The sequence below is a fragment of the Egretta garzetta genome, unplaced genomic scaffold (assembly GCF_000687185.1).
Source record: "Egretta garzetta isolate BGI_Z169 unplaced genomic scaffold, ASM68718v1 scaffold264, whole genome shotgun sequence".
Classification (NCBI taxonomy): Eukaryota; Metazoa; Chordata; class Aves; order Pelecaniformes; family Ardeidae; genus Egretta; species Egretta garzetta.
This window is the reverse complement of record NW_009259685.1, coordinates 3,733,180-3,734,474: the sequence shown is the minus strand read 5'-3', so window position 1 is coordinate 3,734,474 and position 1,295 is coordinate 3,733,180. Positions and strand designations below refer to the sequence as shown.

The window sequence follows — 1,295 nt, the reverse complement described above, 5'->3', positions numbered from 1 at the left end:
AAACTATCAATCACAAGTTGCATGTATGCATTCAGAGTTTAGAGGAGTTTTTCCCTCTTAAATGGAAATATTTCTATACCAGCTGACATCTCAGTTGACACTGTAATCCCAAGCACAAAGGTTGATCAATAAAAGTTTTATGGCTACAAGATAATTGTGGATAAGACACAAGTGATTCTTGTTGTTTTCTATGTTTGCAAATAATAAATAAGTATAGTCCTGTCTTAGAGACGTATTTATTAGAATTTTTAAAGCACTTGGTATTAAAAATATATCTTTGAGATACAAGATTGAGAATTTATTGCTGCATGTCTTTCTTCTGTGAACACAAAGCTGTGGTATTATTGTGCAGTAAAATATGCACGCTTTCCGGATAAAATAAGTTTTTTAATATTTCATATTCCTATTCTCTTTATCAAGTGCCCAGCAAATCTCTTAGCTCTTACATAATTCACCTTTGCTCCCTTTTCTCGATATACATTTGATTTACCCTGATTAATTTTAATATTGTTAATAACCTTGGTAGTGCCTCAGTGGCCCTGTGCAAGAGAAGAATACAGTGGCAGAGTGTCACTAGGGAAGGATCCGTGACTGCGAATTGTGGCTCTGTCATCTATCAGTTTCTGCAGCCAGAACTGGACTCTAGCTTGGCTGGGACCCTTGGGAGGGAGCCAGAGCTCTGCGTTAGCCTTCTTCACTTGTGTGTGGGATAGCAGTAAGCAGGCAGCTCTGCTTTTCTTTCCTATTCGAAGAATGGAAGTTAGCAGGATGGCTGATTAGAGAGACTGTTTGGGACTTAGACTCTTTGAAAGCTGTTTAGGCCAGAAACACTATGTTTCTTGATTTTTTTTTTTTTTTAAATTTTTTTTTCAATATTGTCACAACTCTGCAGTCTTGTAAGGCCTTTTACCTTAGGACCTTGAAATATCTTTAAAGTGTCAGTTAGTTCCAGCATTCCTATCAGTGAATTTTACAAATTGGTAAATGAGGCAAGGGAGAAAGAGGAATAAAATAAAATAAAAAAAAAAGACCACAGAGACTTGATTTGTACTCCTTCACAGCCACTAACTGGTATGTATTTTGTGTACCAGACACTTGCCAATGATTTTCTGAAAATCACACCAAACTCAGATTAACAAGTCTTCTGTGTCTTTAGCATATTGATGTTTCTGACTGGCCAGCTTCGAGCCTCTTATTTCTTTGCTATCATTTAGCAATGGTTGTGTTTAGAAATTATTGTTTTCTTAAAGAAAGTAAAAATTTGGACAAAGAATTGTGTGTTCTTAATGATAAAT

The 1,295-nt window shown here is 35.8% G+C and overlaps 1 protein-coding gene across 1 annotated transcript in view; it reads left to right on the top strand.

The window, feature by feature from the left end:
* Positions 1-1,295, top strand: part of ABCA13 (ATP binding cassette subfamily A member 13) — a 203,963-nt gene that overhangs the window by 62,056 nt on the left and 140,612 nt on the right. Inside the window, exon 25 of the mRNA XM_035894140.1 lies at positions 1-23. This exon is cut by the window's left edge and continues 182 nt beyond it. Within this exon, the coding sequence (XP_035750033.1) occupies positions 1-23 (23 nt within the window). The remainder of the gene's footprint in view (positions 24-1,295) is intronic.